General features: G+C 41.1%; 1 protein-coding gene across 4 annotated transcripts in view; it reads left to right on the top strand.

The window, feature by feature from the left end:
* rptor (regulatory associated protein of MTOR, complex 1) overlaps nt 1-21,676 on the top strand; it is a 206,474-nt gene that overhangs the window by 50,722 nt on the left and 134,076 nt on the right. For all 4 annotated transcript variants that reach the window (XM_044028052.1, XM_044028054.1, XM_044028053.1 and 1 more), the window contains exons 5-6: nt 19,516-19,674; nt 21,421-21,567. In XM_044028052.1, the coding sequence (XP_043883987.1) occupies nt 19,516-19,674; nt 21,421-21,567 (306 nt within the window). The remainder of the gene's footprint in view (nt 1-19,515; nt 19,675-21,420; nt 21,568-21,676) is intronic.

The raw sequence follows: 21,676 nt of genomic DNA on the forward strand, positions 1-21,676 counted from the left end.
TGGGTTTCGGCTCATTTACAAAGATCTTAGGGACTCTTTAGATTGTCTTTCTGTCCTTTATAAGTCCAGAATTAAGAAAAAGAAGAAATGATTATACACTAATGTAAAAATAACCTTCAGACCCACATGTCCATTATTGTATGAGGGCAGCCATCTCGGAATCTTCATGTGGGGTATGGGAGGTTGCTCAGACACAATGGTATGGCATGGTCTGGAATGGCCTGCAAGAAAATAATCATCATTCTTTTCTCGCAACCCTCTTGGGAGAATAAATGTCTCTGTTGTGTGTGTGTTCAGAATAGTACCTTTACTCGGTAGATCCAGTGTGGGCTCTACCAAGGGCAAGGGTTTTTGTCGCCCCATCAGCTGACTGTCCTGGGTGTAGCCACCCTGACCCCATACCATTTTACCCTGGTGCCCAAAGGGAAGGGTTCCAAAGAATGGAACAATTGGGGGCTGGTTATCTTGGTATTATTATATGGTCAGTCATCATCTACCGCTTTATCCTCCACCAGAGGGTCGCGGGGGGTGCTGTGCCAATCTCCGCTACATCGGGCGATAGGCGGGGTACACCCTGGACAGTTCGCCAGTCCATCGCAGGGCCACACACAACCATTCACTCTCACACTCACTCCTATGGTCAATTTAGAGTGTCCAATTTACCTATTCCCCACATTGCATGTTTTTGGACTGTGGGAGGAAGCCGGAGAACCCGGAGAGAACCCACGCACACACGGGGAGAACATGCAAACTCCATGCAGAAAGGCCCTTGTTCCAACCAGGGCTCGAACCCGGGTCTTCTCGCTGCAAGGCGAGAGTGCTAACCACTACACCACCGTGTGGCCCTATTATTATGTGGTATATAATAATTTGTACCATACTGTACCAAACCACAGAAGTTTCCAAGTTTGTTTCCAAATTAGAAATCAGTTCTTGTTCCAAATGGAACGCAGCGTTAGTGCAGTTAGAGCCGACACAACCATGAAAAGTCAGATGCTGCACTGGAAGAAGGTTGGCAAAGGTTTCTTTGCTATGGTTGTTTCAGGGGCATTTATCCGGATTCTTTAGCTTCCCACAAATGACGGTAATGTGTCTGTGTGGGTTTGTTTGGGCTGCTAATCAATACTAATAACTTCTTACGCGACTTCCCGCTGCAGTCATTTCTGGTAGGATCACAGTAGCTCTGAGCAAACATCCAGCGTCACAAGACAAATGATCACTGAGCCATTAAAACAAATAAGTCATACTTTTTTTATAGCAACTGTGTGACAATCCACCCATGCTCTCGACTTTTTAATGAGTGACTACCCGAGCTCCTGAGGGGGATGCGACTTAATTACATACTCCAAACACAGGCCACCGTCTGACATGTGAACTGTACGTGATAATGAAAAGGTTTCATAAGACTCAAATTTGACTGAAAGTTGAGACACAAAGGCTCACAGTAACGACATCACACGGCGTTTGAGACAGCAGCAGCGCTCCCCAAGCGCAGTCTGCAGGCTAATGGTTTGTGGCAATCTTGCCCGCCCCAATCACTCCTCAATCACCGACCGGTGTCTCCCTGCAGGTGGCTGGAAATGAGGCCAGCAGTTGATTAGAGCGGAGGAGAGTTGCTGTAATAGGCAGCCGACTGCTCTGGATGGGAGACGCTGCTCGGAGGCATCTGTCAGACCACAGGTCACTGCTGTGACTTACTGATGCTTTCATTGTATCCACAAGCACTTCAGGACAGATTACACATCTAAGGCTCTGGGTTTATTCATGCTCGGGGCTGCAGCTAACGAGTGTTCTCATAAATGATTCACCTGTTGGTTATTTTCTCGATGAATCGATGAGTTGTTGTGGTGTTTCCCAAATCTCTATGATGATGTTCTCAAATTAAATAAAGCAACACAAATGAAGGATTTTGACCTTCAAATTATTTCTCCAAGATTATTTAGATGGTATGTCAACTTATAACCGGCTGAATGTCACTTATTGCTGTGTTTCCATCATGATACTGTACGTTTGGGTTTAGTAAAACCTGGGGTCAGGCTTAAGTTTCCACTGAGAACTGTACTTTACTTGCTAGGCGGAGTGTGGGCCGTGCCCGATGGCCACGTAGCGTGAAGTGAAGTCGTACCAGTGCGAGACAACGGACAACGATAGACGACATCTAGCAGCTTGTTTGTGGCTCTTTGTATGAGAATAGACTGCAGGCGTTTGCCTCGACATCCATGGGATATTTACACCGAGTTTGTTTTGCCTAGCTCCGTAGCGTACCTGACCGTATGTCGTGTTTCCATCAAGTCGAACGGTTTGGTTCGGTGCAGTATGTAATTTTTGGATTTCCATTAGGAATGGTACCAAAATGAAATGCCCCGACTGTTCCATTTTTCTGGTACCCTTCCCTTGGAGTACCAGAGTAATGATACGGGTCGAGCTACACTCACAACAGTCAGCCGATTGGGCAGTTCAAAAGCGATGTTTTTCTGTTGTCTAATCAACTGGCTGTTGTGGGTGGAGCTTGACTGTACTGTACCATTTTACTCTGGTACCCCAAAGGAAGGGTACCAAAGTTGGAACCTTTTATATTTGGTAACTTCTAGTGGAAACAGAAATGAATACGTACCATACTGTACCGAACCGAAGCGAACCGTTCCACTCTGATGTCAAATCCTGAGTGGGCTGCTTCACCTGGTTTCAGGGCGGTGCCAAAAATGTAGGAGGACCCTGAGAGCAAATTGTACTTTTTGTTACTTAAATCTATTATCAAAATAATGAATACTTAATTTAGTAATCCATTAATAATTGATTAATTGTTGAGGCCATATTCATGCAAATGAAAACTTGTCCTCACCACCTACTACACACATGTACACGCGCACACACACACGCCAACACTTCTGAGAGCTTCTTGGAAGCCGTTTTAATTGGATTGGTGCTTCAGAGGTCTCTGTGCCCCTTCTGTATCAAAACAGACGAACACTACATATGCACACGCAAACGCTGATAATCACTGAGGCATTATTCAATACACATTATTAAAGCCTACCTGACATCCATACCGGATCAGATGTGTTTGTTTAATGTCAACAGGGCGAGAGCTTCAGTGTCATTTCAGCTTTTTTTATTATCACTCACTGTCTGCAGCATCTCTTATGTGGTGATGTGTTGAGCTTCAGCAGCCTGATGTGGCTGATTTACAGATTGATAGCTGATCACTATTCTCTGCGGTGAGTGTTATTTCCATACTTATTATTATTATTATTCCAGATTCCTCTAAAAGCTGAGCTGCAGCAGCTTTTAAAGTACTTCTAAGATGCACTAGTATAAGATGGCCTACACATAAAACCGCACAAATACTGTACAATTTACCTGGGTTTCATATAAACCTTTAGAGTTATTTTGAATTTTTACTATTCCTCTACTACATTTTCCATGTTATTTTTTTGCGTAGATATTAGCAGAAAAACAAATGACATGTCTTTAAGTATGGACTCTCAGATTTTAAATTTTGGGTATGACTAGGGTTTGGTATTACCACTGATTTCCTTAACCCTTGGCGGTCCCTTAAAAAATCATTCTCCTGTGTCCCTGAGACACAGAAAGATAAAAACATGGTGTATCAATGGCTTATTCCAGTTTTTCTTATGATTGCCATCATTAACGTTCACTTCTTCTTACCATACATAACAAATATTAATGAATTTTCCAAATGTTAACCCCTAAAATCCAATTCCATATCTGATTTGATTCAGTTTGTGCTCCCAAATGTGTAAAATTTGGATCTCGATAATCTGAAATCAAAATATCAAAGTCTCCATTAAAAAATAAACCCTAAAGCTTTTTTTTTTTTTTAAAGAAAACAGTGCAACTCTTCAGTACAGTCACACATTGTAGTTCAAACATGAACCTCTAAATACCCAGTAGAGTTCAAACTCTAGGAGGAAGACAACAGTGATGTTTTTCTTTTGTCCTCCTGAGTGGACAATCACGATTCACGGTCACGTGAGACTATTGTATTCACAAGATTTGTGCAGCGGATACAAGAAGTGGAATATGATAAAAGATAAATGTAAGAATTTTTGTGGATCTTTCAAATGAAGATTAATAGGAATCACAAAACAAAATCTATTTTGTGCAGCCTGCCACAGGCAAGACTTTCTGATTTGCCTCTTGTGTTATGAGTTTATCTGGGAAGCACATTGTGTTTAAGCTTGAATAAATGCTTTGTAAATAAAGTTATGTTTTGGTCGTTCAGAAAGTGTGAAGCTTAACGAGAGCCAATGTTAAGTTCACAACAGAGGCTGCAGTGAAATGACCTTGACAGCTTTTTGCTTTTCATTCTAGTGACTCTGAAATCAAACGCTGTAGCGAAAATAAAATTATTTTTGAGCCAAAAAAGAATCCATCAACTTTTCATCCCTTACCACCCAGTCGTTTGAAAAGTGAGGAAGCCTCGTTGATTTCTCAGCTCACGTCTCTGTAAGGACTAAAAGGCCTGAGCATTAAAAATGATGGCGGCGGCAGGATGGATGGATGTGGCTCCCAAACAGTTTCTGAAAGGTCACATCAAACAAAAAAAGTTTGTGTTCGAGATGTAGTTTGTATTAAAGCGCTCCCTGTTTAACATACAGCACACAAGCACTTGGCGCGTTTGGACCTTCTGCCAGTTACATAACTCATGTCACTTAGTCAGCTGCAGCAGCAATGTTCCGACTCCTGCTGCTTTCTCTCAAGCATTTGATTCATCTTAAAATGACTGGTCCTGTACCATCCATCCACTTTCTCCCGCTTTATCCTCAACAGGAGGGTCACGGTGCTGTGCCAGTCTCAGCTGACATAGGGCGATAGGTGCGGTCACACCCTGGACAGCTCGCCAGTCCATCACAGGGCCACATATATAAAGACAAACAACCATTCACTCTCACATTCAGTGTCCAATTGACCTACTCCCCATATTTGCATGTTTTGACAAGCCGGAGAACCCGGAGAAAACCCACAAAGACACGGGGAGAACATGCCAACTCCATGCAGAAAGGCCTTTGTTCCGACCGGGGGCTCGAACCCGGGTCTTCTTGCTGCAAAGGCAAGAGCGCTAACCACTACAACGCCATTATTTACCAGGGCTGTTGATTGTTTGATGGAAACAAACACAAAAACTGTCAATTAGCTATTTCCTCCACATTATTCAGCCCTAATACACATTCTGTACACATGTTGTGTAGAAGTAGGGCTGCAACTTATGATTATTTTTATAATCGATTCATCTCTGGACTGTTTTCTGTCAGGATGCACAACTTTTTGCCAGTATCCGATATGCCAATATTATGGGAGTGCTTGGGCACGGTTTTCCTTGCTTGAGATAATCTCTTCTGAATTAAAATTGGCACAATATTTTGCATATTCATGTTGCAACAGATGCATTATATTTGGAGACGGCGCTATCATTAGTCATATCGGGGGAACTGTACATTTTTATAATATCCAGTAATACATTTTAAAGCTAATGTCGGCCGATATCATGCCAATAATATCGTGCGGTCCGTAAAATTCCAGAAAATGTTAAGATGTCGCTCCGTGTTTCCCAAACATCAGAAATGATTCAGTTTTAATGTTTTATGGAGCAAAGAAACCTGAAACTCAATCACTCAAACTGATTAGACAATTATGAAAATTAACAATTCAAGCCGTGATAACACATACATCAATCACTTTTTCAATCTATAATACAATGAACGTGAACTGGCGCCAGACTTAAAATAATAAATACAGTATATATTACAAATCAAAGCACAAGCACTGTATCTGTGTAAAAAGTTACCATTATTTACAATGTGCTGAAATTTGGACGAACGTTTACCGTCCTACAATTTTGATTCTTTTTTGGACTACGACTCCTGAAATGTGCAGTCGTCCACATTCCCTGAAGCCGTGACTGAGAAACGGCTGCGTGGGTAATGCGCTCTCCACTGGTGGCGGTGGTGATGTGTGCTTGGCAGGATGGAAAAGGTGACGTGTCATCTCTCCCTCTGCTCTCCATCCGACCTGCTGTGAACTGACTCAGCCTGGACACACTGGCCCCAGCAGGACTGCTGTCACTGGAGACGTGATGAAGACAACAGGCCTGCTTACTCCAGGCCAAGCTGCTATCTATCAAACTGAATACTTAGTGCTTTCATCGCTAAATTTGTCCTTGTTCTCCTCCCATGGCTGACTTTGGATCATATTTTTTACGGTTGGAAGTCATTTGTAGTAAAGGTAGACCAGTTAATCTGTCAGTAGGACATTTTTACAACCATTTTAAACCGTGTTTCTCAAACATGCCAACTTTGGCTGCAACTTAACCTAGTTATACTTATAGTCAGAAAATTTTAAATGTTAAAAACACTCAAACCAATCAAATTAACCAAAGATATTCCTATCCTTACTATTTATAAGAACAAGGTAATAATTCTACATTAAAAATATATCTGAAGTTCCTGTATCAACAGCAGAAAGAGGCTTTTGTTGACGTTTTGCAACCGTAATTTCACAGACGTCAGCTGAGTCGCCCCCTTGTGGCTTTTCAGTATATTTTCTTTTCCTCGAACAGATCTTGTAGATGTGTAACCTTCTTGAAGGAGTGTCCCATTTCACATGAGTAGATTTTAAACCACAACCCCCTTGTAACTATTTTCGAAGTAGTAGGCGGGGAAGGGGTAAAAAATAGATTTGGAATTGGGCCATAGTGTGACTGAGTTTTGGCAGAGCATTCCAGATCTTAGGGCTCTTAATAGAAAAAGCTCAATCTCCGTTTGTGTCAACGTGACAATCAAATGTCCCTCTAGTTGATAAACTGTCTCCTATATTCATTTATTAACTGTGCCTCTGGAAGACGACTGTTTGCTCTTTTCTTTTTGATCATTATCGAGGGAGAAAAGGGTAAAAGTGCTTTGGCACATTCTCCTAACATCTGACATGTTGCGTGAAATGTGTTTATACCACCAACAATATTAAAGATGTACAGCGTTTCCCACCAATTACCTCGACTGTGACAGCCCATCACAGTCTTAATTCCCTGTGTCACTGTGTTTGCTGGGTGCACGACACAATCTTACCTTGCACTTGATTCTGTCACAGTGTCGCTGAGGCTGAGTGTGGTGTTGTTTTAGTGGAGTTGGCATCACTATAAAGATGAACCACAGCTTTGCGAGAGAGATTGATGCGTCGTTTAACGCGAGCGGAAACAAAACAAATGTATCCACCGTGTCCTCTGATAACGGTAATTGTTGCGCGCATCATGACGGGGATTAGGACGTATTTTCCCCCTTCACTTTCACTCCAAGACTCGGCTTGTTATTTGTGACGGATGGCGTCCAGTTGTAATGTTGTCTTGTGTTCTTTTCTGCCTGAGCTCTTCAGAAACGGCAGCAGAAGATAAATCAATCCTTCAGCCACAGTGAAGCTCTGCATGATTTACTCTCAGTCTCCAGAGCATATGTTTACAGTTGTTTTCTTTCCCACTGTGTTCGTAAAAAATAGTGTCAGGAGTGTGTGCAGTTTGGTTTGGTGGAGTACCATACGGTTTGGAATGGTAAGGGCCTGGATCTAGGCGGGGTGTGGGTGGTGCCCAATGACCGGGTGGTGTGACGTCCTACCGATACAACGACATTGGAGGGCATTCTCACCTGCTTGGTTTGTGGTCGTTTGTCTTAACAAAACAATATTTGTACGATAATTATGAGGTTTGCCTCGACTTCCATGGCATATTTACACCGATTGCAAGGGAGTAAAGTTGTCGTGGTTGAAGCTGGTCTAGTTCCGTACCTACAGTTGGGTTCGGTACAGTACGTATTCTTTTGCGTTTCCATAAGGAATAGTACCAAAATACACTGCCCCAACCATTCCATTTAGTACGGGTGGAGCTAGACCCACTATAGTCAGCTTGAGTGACAGAAAAGTGTCACTCCCTTGCGACCGGTGTTTCTTCGATGCCCGTGTTCTATTCTCATACAAAGTTTGGTGTGTTTTTGAGACAAAATCCCACAAATCATCACTTCCAATGTTAGTTGTCGGCGCAATGGTACGTCACGCCACTTATCTCGCTGACGTTGCCATCAGGCACGGCAGGTACTGTTCTCAGTCGGCTTTACTGTCCCAAACATACCGTACTGTATCAAACCGAACTGTACCATGATAGAAACATGGGCTGTACTGCATTATTTTGCTCTGGCACTCCAAAGGAAGGGTGTCAAGGAATGGAACGGTTGGGGATGGTTAATTTGGTACTATTCCTCATGGAAACGCAAAAAACATGCAACAAATTAGAGGTCGACACCCATGGTGGTATTTCCAGAGAAGTTGCCAATTTTTTAGAAACTAAGGCAGCCAATTTTTTTTTTGCCCATATATGTAGCCCATTTTTATTTTTATCTCCATCTGAAAAATAGGTTTAATGGTCATTTCTGGGAGAAAAAAAGCTATATATGTAGTAAATGGACAATCTCACCAGATTCATTTCTAACTTTTACCGAATCAAAACACTACATTGTACAATTAACATTAATTGGCTTCACCATACACTGATATTTAGAACATAAACCTTTATCAGTGGGCAGCCTGAAATCAGAGGACGGCTAACTAAATCCAGCTGAAAAAGATGTTAAATAAAGTGCGTTTGATGTGACAGAGCCTGTGCACTGATTAATACTGGCAATTCTGACCCTTGATATTTTAGATCAGCTCGGCACAGGTGGGAAAAAAGGAAACAGAGGACAGCTGATGGTCTGTGTTGAGGAGACAAGGCTTTGAAGCACTTCCTCTAATCTTTGTACTCCCTCTGATTTCCTTTAGTTTTCCACTTGTCTTTCATTTGTCCCTCTGTTCCTTCACTTCACATCCAAACAAGCCCGGTGCTACTTACATGCTGATTGAGGACACAGGCTGAGTTTTTCTATTTCCTGTCTCTGACGACAAGTGGCTGCTGCCGCTGTCACACCATTTTCTTTGTATTTTTCTTCATCTGGCAATTTGATTAGTCACCTGAAAAGATGAAAAACCCCACTTGTTATGCAGCTGCAACCCTGCTGATCATACAGTGGACATGTGCACATGTAAACGTCACATGTTCAGACTTGGATTTTATTTTATTTCTTCAGTGAAGTAGTAAATAAATACATGTACACATGATAATTTTTCCTTTATTTTGCTATTGAAGGTCAACCAATCAATGGGTTTGGCTAATTCGTTCTCTATTTCAAGAAAACCAACAAAAAAAAACCAAAAAATCTTGGCTACAAAATGGTGAGAGGTCAGAGTATCACATATATAGCCATATACGTATATCAAACAATTTTTGTTACTGAAGATGTACTTCCTGTAGCCAGTAGGTGGCACAAATGTCTGGCTTTGGATGCCTGCTGCGGGGCTAGTGGGAACACATAATGTGTGAATGTCTTTTTAACGGCAATTCCTGCAAAATTCATTGGGTAGCGCTAAAACTCGAACACGTGGCAATTTCCGCAGGTTCTGATGAAGTTTGGTGAGTTGTCGTGGACGGTAAGGCTCTCAAAAATATGCTCAAAAATGAAGTGAAAGAGCAAGAGAACCTTAGGGCATGAGAGCTAGTGTGAGTAATGCTGGGTCCACAGCATGTCGAGCATTCAAGGAACAGAGGTAGGAATCTCAGGGCACCTCACGATATGATGCGCAGACACGGGCCGTGATACTAATAATATAATTCTGTGGTAATCAACATATTGCAAAGCAATCTTAGAACTCAAAACGGGCGTATACTGACGAGGAAGGACGACGATACGAGGATCACCATGAATTTCATCACTACTGCAGACACACATACAGTCCACTAACTAAACGCTTGGTTCTGCTGCCACCTTGTGGTAATACATGAAGTACTAATTAGGTCATTGGCAGTGTATGTAATATTAAAGGTATTTTCAGGGCAATAAATCGAAGTGACGTACGATATTATCGCTGAACCTCGTTCATAGAGTGGCATTGATTATTTTTATTCATAGCTTGCTTTCAAGCTATCGCTAATCGATCCGTAAATCCGCTAACGCTTGACGTCTACTCTTTGTGACAGAATTGCTGTGTCATGGTAGTAACTGGAAAACTTTCAACACTTAAAACTAGCGTCTTGTTGTTGGCCGTCACTACACAATGAATGTGGCCCAAAGTGTGCACAAGCCAGGGAGGTTCCGACTGCACTTTAACTCCAACAGTCTGTATTTTAATTGCATCCTGAATGCTTATGGTGCCTCGAAAAGGTCGCACAGTCCCGGGAAGTGACACAGTGATAAATGGCAATGAAGCCAACACTTAAGAGCACACCTTTTTAAGAGGAGTTTGTTTCTCGTGGCCTTGATGGATATAATCAAGGTGTTTTACAGAGGTTGTGTGAGGGGAAAGTCTTGACAGACAGCTGCTGATGAGGAGACATTTGGTCTCCGCAGGAGGCTGCAGCTCCCCCTCCAGGACAGGGTGATTAATGTTAGGAGATGAGTCACTTTTTATACACACACTCTGTAATGAACACTCGCATTAATTTCCTGTCTACAGGGAATAAAGTTGTCATATTATCCTTGTCAGGTTTGTCTCTTTCACTGAAGTGAGTCATGTAGGCTGTAATTTTTGTTAAAAGTTCAAATGTGTATCACACAATACGGTGTTCCTTAGCAGATGTTTGGATCCCTCTCCTTACCTGTAAACATACATACAAACGTGATATTATTACGAAGTGTAGAAATACTGAAATACTTCCACCCGCTGCTTGGTGGATGTGTTGGTGTTGCTTTTTAGCTTCTTGTTCTCACAGTAAAATATCTCTTGGGTCGAGGGTATTCAAAATGGATCCAAGGCCACAGCGCCCTCTGCTGAACCACACGACAATGTCTTTAGATAGTCCACTGTGCTTCTAGGTTGTATATTTTTTAATTTGAATGGGTTTAATTACTTTAAAACTGAGTGGAACATACAAAATAATCGGCCACAACCATTTGATTTTTATGGCTCTTCCCTTGGGGTACCAGAGTTATGGTACGGCCGATTGGGCGACAAATAAGCGCCAGTCCCTCACGAAAAGTTTGGTATCTTGTTTGAACGGCTACATACTGAGCAGAAATAAAAATAAGCTGCTGGATGTCCTCCGTCGTGATCCTCTGTGGTGTTGTTGGCGTACCGGTACAACGTCACGCTACGTATCTCACTGACACAAACCTGGCAAACCTGGAAATGACGATGTTCTCAGATGTCTTGTTTTTGTCCACAAACCAAAATGATTCAGTTTGAATGATTTCTTTGTTATATGGAGCAAAGAAACAAAGAAAATATTCACTTTTAATAAGCTTAAATAATCACAGAAACTGGTTTTAATTCTTCAGAAAACACTCAAGCCGAATTATTGATTACCAAAATAGTTGATGATTAGTTTAGTCATCTATTCAGCCTGAGTTTAGCGATGTAGAGTTGCACTGTGTGGTCATACTAAATAACAAGTGCATGAATATAATGTATTATCTTAGCTGACGCAGACTGATTAGAGACCCATTTTATACTTTTATACTATGCAGCATCAGTCCTGTCAAAATCTATTTTATAAACAAGTAAAATTGTTAAGGAAATCAAATTGAATCAAATTGAAAATGTAAACCTGTGAATTGTTTAGATTCATCAACAGTACCTTCTTCTGTATAACCCTTGTGTTTACTCTTTACAACTTGATTTTAATCCGCTTGACTGTCATGAATGTAAATGCATCCAAGTACAATTGGGAATCATCTGGAAAAAAATGAAGACGATCAAGAGAGTAAACAGTCGTCCCCTCCTGCCTGTTTTCACCTCTCCTTCTCTTCCTCATCTGATTCAGCACTTCACTCCAAAGTTGTGTCTCGACTCCCTCCCTCCTCCCCTCTTTCTCTCTCGTAGCAAATCTGATTTCAGGTCCTCATCCTGGATCACTGCAGGTCCTTCACTAACACCATTCCCTTTTTTTCCATTCCGATACTTCCCCGTATCAACGGGATGAGAGTGCTGCACCGCTCTGAATTCAGACGCCGTTATCTGATTATACCCAAATTGGATCAGCCTGCGAGCTCCGCCATCGCACTGCAATTCAAACTCATCCAGACACAGGAAGCCGCGATGATCTTTGATGAAGGTGCGCTCGCTGCTCCACTGCTGCAAATGTGATGTGATGAACAATGAGGAGGCGATCGGGCCTGCAACCTCAACGAATAATAATTAGGACTTAACACGGAGCGGCATTTAAATCAGGATTACAACATTTAGCCTCATTTAAATAATGATCACACAGCTGTAGCATGGAAGGAGGCGAGGATCATAAATTACTGGGTCGCTTCAAGAGTCGTGTACACCCGACACATCGACATGTCAACGAGATCACTGAGCCGCTGCTTTCACTGATGTATTGTTTGTTTTTTTTGGGGCTTGAACGTCGATGAAAACTCTTGAAAGTTTGCCTGAAATTCAGGAATTAAAACGTTTGTATTCTATTGTTTGCCCATTCAACATGTTGTTCTGAAAGTCTGTGAGCAGTTGTATAAATTATTGGAGGCTTGTTTTAAATCTAACGCAAAGTCGTCCATTTTGAATTTTGTGGTCATTTTGGGGCGATTTTTAATTTTTTTTTTTATTACAAACTGCATCTCGGTCTTTTTCCTGATTGATATGGATGTAGTCTAGGTTGAAGCCTAGGAAGTAGGGGTTGGTCAAAAATATCAATTTGGTGATATATCGTCGCCCCTCCTCATGCGATACGATCACGATACACCTCTAAAGTAAACAGTCCCTGCCAGTTTCACCTGTATCGTATTTCTCCAGGTTCTCATGGTTCCTCCCACAGTCCGAAAACATGCAGATTTGGGGATTAGGCAAATTGAACACTCTAAATTGACCGTAGGCGATCTGTCCAGGACCCTGCCTTTCACCCCTTCATGTGGAGGATTTAGTGGTAGAAGGTGAGTGAGTGAGTGAGAGATGAGAATAGTTTTATCATGATATTTTTGGTATCGTGGTGTGGAACATGTATCGTGAGGAACCATGTGATTCCCGGTGGACTTCTTTGTCGTCATCGTGCTAAGCCTGCCTTTAGCGTCCCATTAGTGATTGTTAAAATTAAACAGTTTTCTGGATTTAATGGAGGAACCAATTGATTAGTTGAGAAAATAATGGAAAGATTAATCGATAATGACAATAAGTTCCAATTTTCTTTGATTCTAAACGCTCACTTGAAAAATTCAAATTATGCATATTTTTAACAGCTCCATTCTAAATTGGTTGGTTGGTGATTGTGCATCTGCAAATAAAATAAAATGTTCTATTGATTGAAAAGCTGCTAAATAAATGAACCTGTACTTAGTCTAGATATGCCTGCCAATTATTTACTTTAATACAAGTACTTATTTGGTCCAGAAAATGTTATTTGGTGTTTCCCAATCTCAAAAAATTACGCCATTTTTCCGCCATATGTGGGGAATAAAATGCAGTTGGCCAGATTTCTGAAATGCCATAAATCCAATTCTAGTCATCTGTTAAACCATCTACTCAAATCTTTTTAGCATAATTCAAGTTGTTTGTTTGATTATATATATTCCATTCTCTCACTTCTTTGTTATCAAAGTGTTAAGCCTGCTGTAGCGTGCCAGGGGATAGAGTCCCATTAGTGATTTAGAAGGTGGCCAAAACTGTTGTCCTTGCCAAACTTGTCTGAAATCAAATTGCTAGCAGACTCTGTTGGGTTCATCACCCAGGCTTAACTATACGTCTCAAATAGCAAATACCACATCCTTGAGAGGAAGCAACATGTTGATGCCCTGTCTGTCTGTCTTTCTTGCAATAAAAAATATTGATTAAATTGGTGCTAATGTGCTAGTTCAAACAGACGGGGATTGGTGCGTTGGGGGAATTGGTGGCCAGAAGAAGAGATTAACTATAGATTGAGGAAAAAAAAGCAGCAGTTCTTACATGAAGTCAGCATTTTTCCACAAAAAAAACCCAGGCCCAGTGATGAAGAGGAGCAGAAGGAATAATTAATGGATTCCAGTGTAAACATTGGATGGTGCCATTTTTCTATGTCACCGTTAACTCTGTAATGACAACTTTAAGACAGAAAGTTGCTGAGTAACTTTCTCACCAGTCAAACTTTGAAATGTATCCACTTTGCCGAGTTTGATGAGAGTGAGACGGGTAAATATAATATAATCAGAGTAAGACGGAGGATGAATGTGTCACATCAGAGCAAGAAAATGTTTAGTTAAGAGTTTTGCAGGTGGTAATTTAACAGGGACGGAGAAAGAAATGAAATCAGCTGGAAGCCGGAGGAAATGTTTAATGAGTAAAAACAGTGTTTCTGTTGGTAAAGAGAGAGTTTGTCACCGCAGCGGGGCGGTGAGAGGCTGATACCACTCTGCTGCGCTGATGAAATTAGTGCTGTGAATATGCAGCGTACATCAATTTAATCACAGCAGAAAGAAACCAAGGACATTGTGAGTTGGTATTAAAACTTAAAACAACACTGTTGGCACCTTTTAAAACAGGGAGAATTTCATAGAAAATTAAAAAGATAAATGAAGAATTTTGCTGCCAAAAAGTTGTTTGAATTGTGACTTTTTGAAGTTTTGTTTTATTCCAAACTAATCTGCAGTAATTAATTAAAAAACGGGTAATCTCCCACTAATTTGATAATGATTAATTGGTTTAATTATTTTTTTTTATTTTAAAATAGAAAATAGTCCACTGATTTCAACTTTGTGGATAAAAACCCAAGACTTCTTAGCTCATCTTTAGTTTGTTTGAGGTTTTGTTAAAACAACTTTAAAATTAAACAGTTTTCTGGATTGAATGGATGAACCAGTTGATTAGTTGAGAAAATAATGGAGAGATTCATCAATATTGGCTGTAATTGGTAGTTGCAACACTTGTCCAAATCAGTCCCACTTTACTTTGATTCTAAAGGCTCACTTGAAAAAAAAAAATCTAAATATACAGATATTTTTAACAGCTCTATTCAAAAATAAGCTGTAAATTGGTTGTTGACTGTGCACCTACAAATAAAATAATGTAATGTAACCTGAACTTAGTCTAGATAGGTCTGCCAATTATGTACTTTATTAATAAAGTACTTATTTGGTCCAGAGAATGTCAGAAAATGTTGAAAAATGTCCCAATCTTCAAAATGACTTATTATATAAGTCATGCGTACAATAAAATTCCATCAATCAGATTTCTAAAACGCCAGAAATCCAATTGTATCCATCTGTTGAACCATCTACTTAAATCTTTTTTACTGTGTTTGATTGTAGTATCACTTGAATCTTGCAGAGCTTGAAGAGAAGACGTTGGGGTTCCCATGTCTTTGAGACGATATGTTTGTGGTATTTTGTGTTTTTTAATCAAACGATTTCAAGTGACTTGAAAGAGTTTAGTAGATGAAGGAGAAGTTTAAAGTGTGGCTCCTCCTGTGATTCAGAGCCGTTTGACAGTTGCATGTTAGTTATGTAACAGAAGTGTGATAATGATTCACACTGGACTAACCGGGTGCTTTGCATAACTTGTTGACACCTCTGTGTCCCCCGTCCATCCATGGACATTCAAACTCATTATTCAATGAAGTGAACGAATAAGAACAAACCAGTCCTCGTCTCGCTCTCGCTGCATGAACACGCGGGCACATGAATGAGCATCACGCTGCCTTCACTCTTACAAAACCACTGCGACTGCAGCAGTGGAGCGTGATGGTGTTTGAGCTGCAGGTGGCTGAGCAGAAAGGCAGAATGGGAATTTATCGATTAATTTGCATTTGGAAATTTAGGAAGATTTGTTTTTAATCTTTAGTTCTCACAGGAATAATACACAACTCCTTATATGGCCATCCTGAGGTGTGTGTTTATACATCCCATCTTCAGGCTTTTACAAAATTTACAAAAAGTTGTTGAGTCAAATAAATAATACATTTGATATCACATACTTTAAATTTAAAAAAAAACGGGAGTACCGACAATTCTACAGAAGTCACGAAATAGATCGTTTTTTTATTTTATTTTATTTTGGTTCCTAAAATCGCAGCGAGTGAACTTTGAACTGTGACGCCATTTCAAAAAAATTCAATCTGATTTTAAAAAAATTAAATAAAAATGTGAGTACTTTTTGCTCAGGTGTGAATGGAAGAGTATTGTTAAAAAAAGAGTCAGAAAGTTGAAAATTCTGTGAAAAAAGTCAGAATTCTGAGAATTAAATTGCAATTCTGAGAATAAAGACGGAATTCTGAGATTAAATTCACAGTCAGAATTCTGAGGAAAAAAAGTCGGAATTCTGAGATTAAAGTCAGTGTTGGGAATTCTGAGGAAAAATAATCGAAATTATGAAATGAAGTCAGGAAGTTGGAATTCTGAGAAGTCAAAGTTTAGTCAGAATTCCTCAGAACTGACTTTAATCTTTTCTCAATTCTGACTTGGAAGTTTTGTGGAATTCCCTGGAACCTAACTTTGGCTCAGTTCTCACCTAAGGTCACCAAACGTAAACACCCACAAAGCCACAGAATAATAATTATCTGACGGAAAACAATAGGTTCTGTTTCGGCCTCTGGTCTTTGTGCTCGTGTCCTAAATTTCATTAGACCGGTGTGTGAAGTATATGTGAGGAAGAGGAGGATGATGAGAGAATAAATCTGCTCGGTCTGTTTACACCACTGTATTTTAACGTTGGTGTTAATGGTGTTATTGAGGGAGCTCAGTGGTTTCTCTGGTGGTATAAAACGTTTGAGATCCTCTGCATTGAAGCTCGTTAAAAACAGCAGTTTTACACAAGTGTTACGATGTTTTGTTTGGTTTTATTGTCTGACTTTCATTAACATAATGTTAAAAGTTCACACTCGAAATGTGAGACCACCAAGAATAACTTCCATGCTTTTGTGTTGGAATGAGTTTCTCCTCCTGAACAAAACACGTTTTCCAGCCTTGTGATTTTTGACATTTTCTCTCTCTCGTCCTTTAAATGTTTTTGGCATCTTGAGAAGCAGGAGAACATCTTTGTCTGACTCGTATCAGATCTGTCAGCGTGTTAGTCACAACTGACACAGAGCTTTCTCTTCTTTTTTTTTTTGGCTGCTCATAACGGGACGCACAATAAACATAGCCCGAGTGTCTAATATTGTCGTTTATGAGGGTTGTTGTATTGACTCGATTGTGATGTGTGTGTGTGTGTGTGTGTGTGTGAGATTTTCTTCATTTGGAGGGAAATGGACTCACATGCGACTCTGGAAGATGTTGACAACTTTGCAGGAAAGTCATGTGGGAAATAAAGTCTTCAAATTGCAGGCGACCACATTTGAAATGTTATTCTGAAACCACAGAAGTAGAATTCCAAGGTTACATACTGATTCATTTGTTCAACAAAGAGATTATGTAACTCCTCGTTAGCTTACAAGCTAAATTCAAACTTCTGTATAGAGTTGGTGGGCGGGGCATAACATCATGTTGACAGAGTTGCGACCGTTCCTCTGCTACACGTGATACATGTAAATACAACAAACATACACTACCTCGGTGATGCTGCGTGGAATATTAGCTCTTCCAGGACTTGTTCCAGGGTTGTGGAAGAACTTTTTCAGCGCCCTGAGTGTCCTTGACGGAGTAGGCTCGCGGTCTTGTTCATCTGAATGACTTGTTGTGGTTTCTACCACGGAGGCTTCCTCTGTCTTCGCTCCAGCACGCCGGCAAGTCCAGCTCAAGTCTCAATGAAAGGCTGAGACGCCGCTGACAGATCCTGCTCGACTTGGCCGGTGTTTCCTCTACCAGTGCCACTCCAACGTGTAGCAATCTCTTGAAGACGCTCGCTGAACGTAAAACCACGCCCATGATTCTCATGTTCTTTGTGCAAAAACGGCAACCGTCGTTGGGTTCCGTAACCGTAACATTTGTTGCCTCACGGGAATCTCTCCATCAAACTTTGCCACAACACACCATACAAGGACTCTTCTCCGTTGCTCCGATTGGTTTGCCAAGGTCTAGTCTTGGTCACTTTTTTAAAGTCAAAGCTTTCCAGCTTCTTAATTGTGCAGTTTCCTCTCTCCCTCCGCGCTCTGGTTTGGTGTCTTTTTGATCAAAAGAGAAACATCTTCTTTTCCACTTAGCCCGTCCATCGAGGTCATCTTGACATGTCGCGCTGTTTCTGTAGCGGAGGACGATTAACGGCGAGTTCACTTGCATCAGCTTGGAGGCACATGAGTGATGTGACATGTCAAGTGTTTGAGAAATGTCCGTGATTAAGAGTTAAAAACAGCGGCACGCCTGACGTCACGTCTGTGCGTCCTCACATGCTCTCTTACACCACGATATGTGACGTACACAACATGAAACTATACAAAGTTTAAAGAATACAGTCTTGATGAGCTGCTTTACACTACAGTTTTCACCCATTCATACACTGCAACATACAGTAGGGTCTTTTCTCAAGGACACGTATAGACTTAGCAGAGGCAGGAATTGAACCCGGAGCCTTCCAGTTGAAAGACAACTCGCCCTACCACTGATCCACCATGGCTCAATCCTCCCTTTTTTTTTAAAATACTTTTACTTATAAAACTTTAGTACATTTAATATCAGAAAATGACTTTACTGATACTTGATACTCAAGTACTGTAAATGTCATATACTTAGACTTACTTAAGGGGCAGCCCGTGGCCAAGTGGAAAGGGAACTTGGCTTGGTCGCCGGTCCCTACCAGGCCGAAAGGGCTGGGGTGCCCCTGAGCAAGGTACCCAATCCCCATTGCTCCCCGAGTGCTACTCCGTGTCGCAACCCACTGCTCCTAATTCTAGGGTGGGTGAAATGCAGAGAAATAATTTCCCTAAGGGGATTAATAAAGTATATAAAAAAATTAAATTAAATTAAGTAATATTATTCCAAAAAAAAGTTCTACTAAAATCATTTTCTGATGACATACTTGTACTTTTACTCAAGTATCACCTTTAAGGTACTTTATACAGGACTCATTTGATGATATAGTTGGGTCAAAATATCAATTGTCACATTTTAATGTCTGTTATTGTTTTGTTTTGTTTTTTCTGGTCCATAACGTGTCATAAAATGTTGAAATTTAAAAAATTAAAATTGAAATGGTTTCTTTCAAATGTGGATCAAAGAAGCCAGAACATTTTCATATTTAAGAAGCTCAAAAACTAAAACTATTTAAAAAAAGAAGAAAAACCTCAAACAGGTTAAACGACGATCAAAAGAGTTGAGTTAGTTAATCGTCGATGTCGCTGATGTCAGGTTATTCAGCCTTGTTTTACAAATGTGTCTCTGCCTCACTTTCTCAAGGACATCGTGGGTCAGATATATTCATTCTTGATATTGCATCATGAACATGACAATTAGAGATGAAGTGATTCATCGTCTCCTCCTCTGAGAGTCTCTGAGGGTCTGTTGGCATTTTAAGTTTGTACAAATGCATAAATATGTTGTAATGAAACCTTTTTCCCTGTCTCGTCCCTGTCTGTGTTTTCTGCAGGCGCGTTACAAACAGAGCCTGGATCCCACCGTGGACGAGGTGAAGAAGCTGTGCACGTCACTGAGGCGTAACGCCAAAGAGGAGCGAGTCCTCTTCCACTACAACGGCCACGGGGTCCCGCGACCCACGGTCAACGGGGAAATCTGGGTCTTTAATAAGGTACGTCTCATAGATTAAAGCTGCAGTCTGTAATAACATAAAGAACAATCAATAAAGAACCCCAGTAATAATGATAATGATCATTAATAATCATATTTTACAACTATATCTGTATAAAAGACGTCACTGAGCTTTAAATCCCTTCACTTCATATATTTTTTGTCCGTAGACCAAAGTTTGTATCAAAAATACTCATTTTCTTTTCAACTTGGCTGGGAAAGTTTAAACTTGATCCTTGAAAAACCTGTTTAAGTCCAGCAGAGGGCGCCGTGAACACAGCCCGGCCGACACTCGAGCTCTCCCCCTTTGTCAGAAGAAGACAACAGTGGCGTCATTTTGTCGTTTTATGGTGATAATGGAGGACAGAAACGAGCTCAAATGTCCTCCTGAGTGGACAATCATGACACGAAAGCATAGCAAATAAATCTGCGGACTCTGCTGTTAGCTTAGCTGTTAGCACCTTGGGAGCTATATCCGAGTTGTGTATATTTAACAAGCAAAATCACTTTTTGTGAAAAACTCGCATCCCTGTCCGTCTCCCTAGAGGTGGTTTTAAAAAAGTCAGTTTTAAGTCAGATTTAAGTCAGTAAAATCCATTTTATGCTACGTAATGACTTTAAATGCTGAGTCAGGCTTTGATGCTAGCTTGTGTAGCTTCTGTTTACAGTGTAACTGAATCATTAGAATCAGCTCATTAAGAAGATTTGCTCACAGGATCGTTCAGTTCTTCCTGCATGATTCCGGCAGTGCTGTCACTAAATACACCAGAGGTTTAAGACATTTCCTTTGCTAAATGTTGGAGATTGACGCATGTTTTCAGTGGTTTTTAAGTCTTTTTAACTGATCAATAGTTCGGTATTGTTCGCTTTGATTCTTGTGTCGGACGTCGCGCTTATGACTCTTCCACTGATGACACTCTCTGACCAATCAGTGACCAGCAGTTTTTAGTTTAGAGCAGGAATCAAAAACAAACTAAAAACCCAGCAGGTACCAGGTACTGTCACTGATGGATGCAAGTGCTCGTACTGTGTGGTGGAAAAGCGCCATTAGGCTCATGTTTGGTTCTACAAGCTCCTGTGGTCAAAAAACTGATGCAAAATAAATGAGCGTGTCTAAAGGTTCCTTGTGGTCATCATTTCTCGGGGCGGAACATTAAACCACAGCTTGTGTGGAGGCTTGTGTGATCCCACAGTTTAACTCCGCCGCGGAGCCGAGAGTCAACGGCACGCGAATCGAGCATAAAATGTGGAGTCGTTCACAGCCTTGCACGATAAGTAAGCACCCACTCACAGTGATGCACCACCGCTGTCTGGCCTGAACCGTCGCCTCCTTGTCCCCAGCACACCCTCGGGTCTAATGCCCGCCTCGTTTTCTCTCTCCTCTTTTTTTATCTCTGCATTTTACTCCTCGTGCTTGTTCTTTTTTTCCTCCTCCAGTAAAAACCCGGCTGTGGTGTCACTGCCGGTTCAAACGCACCATCAGTGTGGAGATCTGGTGGCAAAGAAACTCAATTTTCTATTATGTATTAAGTATTAACACCTTCCTGGAAGCGTGGTTGCCAGATTCTTGATTATCATCCTCTTTTCACAGCCACGTCCTCCTGCTCACACTCTCCATCAAACAGATGACTAGTTAATAATTGAACACAAATCTTAATAAAAGCAATTTACCAGCGATAACATGACATGCCTTTGCTCTGATGTTCTGATGTCTCACACTGACCCCGCCCCCCATGTCTTCCTGCAGAACTACACCCAGTACATCCCACTGTCCATCTACGACCTGCAGACGTGGATGGGGAGTCCGTCCATATTCGTGTACGACTGCTCCAACGCCGGGATCATCGTCAAGTCGTTTAAACAGTTCGCTCTTCAGAGAGAGCAGGAGCTGGAGGTGGGCAGCCGCACGCACACACACACACACACACACTCACCAGACTATAAACCAGGGTATGGAGTGTATATTGAAGTATATGTGAGGAAGAGGAGGAGGATGATGAGAG

This window comes from Solea senegalensis, linkage group LG6 (assembly GCF_019176455.1).
Source record: "Solea senegalensis isolate Sse05_10M linkage group LG6, IFAPA_SoseM_1, whole genome shotgun sequence".
NCBI lineage: Eukaryota > Metazoa > Chordata > Actinopteri > Pleuronectiformes > Soleidae > Solea > Solea senegalensis.